The sequence below is a fragment of the Pelobates fuscus genome, chromosome 5 (assembly GCF_036172605.1).
Source record: "Pelobates fuscus isolate aPelFus1 chromosome 5, aPelFus1.pri, whole genome shotgun sequence".
NCBI lineage: Eukaryota > Metazoa > Chordata > Amphibia > Anura > Pelobatidae > Pelobates > Pelobates fuscus.
Window position 1 is genome coordinate 187,962,048 of NC_086321.1, and position 1,803 is coordinate 187,963,850.

The window sequence follows — 1,803 nt, forward strand, 5'->3', positions numbered from 1 at the left end:
CTTGGGTGCCTTCAGTGTCCTTTAAGTAATTTTGTAGATTGATCTGCACACTTCAGTTTACTTTTAAGTGATTTGTTATGAATTTGAGTATTAGAACAGCTCTTTACCAAAGTGACTTTACTAAATGTGCTACAACCATTTTTCTAAGCTTAGTAACATACCATGATTGTGAAGACAAACATGCAGCAACCCAGTTTAGAGACTCCTCCCATTTTCCTGTTTCTCAAAAGCCTTTGTTACGATTTAAGCCTTCATTCTGAACCTTGATTGCTCAAGATGAAGCTGTGTTTAAGTTTATTGCTGTGCGTGTGTGTATTAGGTAAGATTTGTTTTATTAGTTAATACATGTTTTGTTTTGTGTAATATAAATATGTCAGTGTTTTAAGCTATATGAATGATACATTGATTTCACACAGTATAGATCACTATTAGTTTGTGAATCCCATTGCACCTTTCATGTGCTAACAATATCCACCTTGTAGGACTCTTTTTGTTGTTGTTGTTTTCATCTGAGAATTTAACATATTCCATTTTTGTTGTAATTTCAGGTTTCTCCTATTCAGATAAGGTTACACAGACACCCGCTGAATTATCAGTCATGGAGGGAGGTCCGGCTACATTTGACTGTGAATATGAAACAACCACCAGCAACGCTGATCTGTTCTGGTATATTCAACACGCTGGGAAGCCCCTTAACTATATCTTACAGAGAGCATCATACACCAATAAAGAGACAGAATCTGATAGCAAGTATGCATCCAAACTGGATAAAGAGGCCAAATCTACCTACCTGAAGATTTCTGATGTCACAGTGTCTGACTCTGGGGTGTATTATTGTGCTCTGAGTGCCACAGTGTCTGTGACTGCAGACTGCACTGTACAAGAAGCTCTGACTCTGTCCAAGGTGCTGACACATGTCTTTATATATATACCCAGTTCACACTGACTGTTTTCATGTTTTTCTCTTCCTTTCTATTGAATATGTATTTACATACTTGTTTAGTGAAAATCTCTACTCTGTGAATCAAGTTGCACATATATGTTATAATTCATTAAAGTTACTCACAAGTATATAAATATAAAATTTGTTCCTTTGAAAATGGGCCAGCCATTCGCACCCAGTGTTAAAGTATAAAGTGAAAAAAATGTTAGCGATTGTACAAATAATACATGTCAGTAACAAAAGTAGAGGTCAGTGTAACTATTGACTTTAATATTACATGCAAATGTGCAAAGTTGAGGAGATGGTGTGGTAGGATTCATTTTTTTCCCCCAAGATTACCTTATAGACAACATAGGAAAGATAATCAGCTATAATATGTCCACTTAAAACTCTTGGCAAAACAACCACTGGCTATGATTATAGTGAGTCTTCTTATCATATAAATCTTAACATGTATAGCTTGGAGGAAAGACGAGACAGGGGGGATATGATAGAAACATTTAAATACATAAAGGGAATCAACACAGTAAAGGAGGAGACTATATTTAAAAGAAGAAAAACTACCACAAGAGGACATAGTCTTAAATTAGAGGGACAAAGGTTTAAAAATAATACCAGGAAGTATTACTTTACTGAGAGGTGTGGGGATATTTATGGGATGATAATAGTAAACAGTTGAGAATTGCCCACCATTTCAATTCTCAGATCCCAAAGATCATTATCATGTAAGTGAAATGTATTCCATATAAATAAAATCACAATTTGTTATAAAAATAGATACAATTTATTGTGACAAATTAAATAATAATAAGTAACATGCGTGATAATAATCAATGAATATTTAGTATAACATGGTATGC

The 1,803-nt window shown here is 34.3% G+C and overlaps 1 gene segment (V, D, J or C); it reads left to right on the forward strand.

The window, feature by feature from the left end:
- The first annotated feature begins 271 nt into the window (after positions 1 to 271).
- LOC134612141 (T cell receptor alpha variable 38-2/delta variable 8-like) lies at positions 272 to 946 on the forward strand. The segment is given in 2 exon segments: positions 272 to 319; positions 549 to 946. Coding segments are annotated over 2 exon segments (441 nt in total).
- The last annotated feature ends 857 nt before the right edge of the window (positions 947 to 1,803 follow it).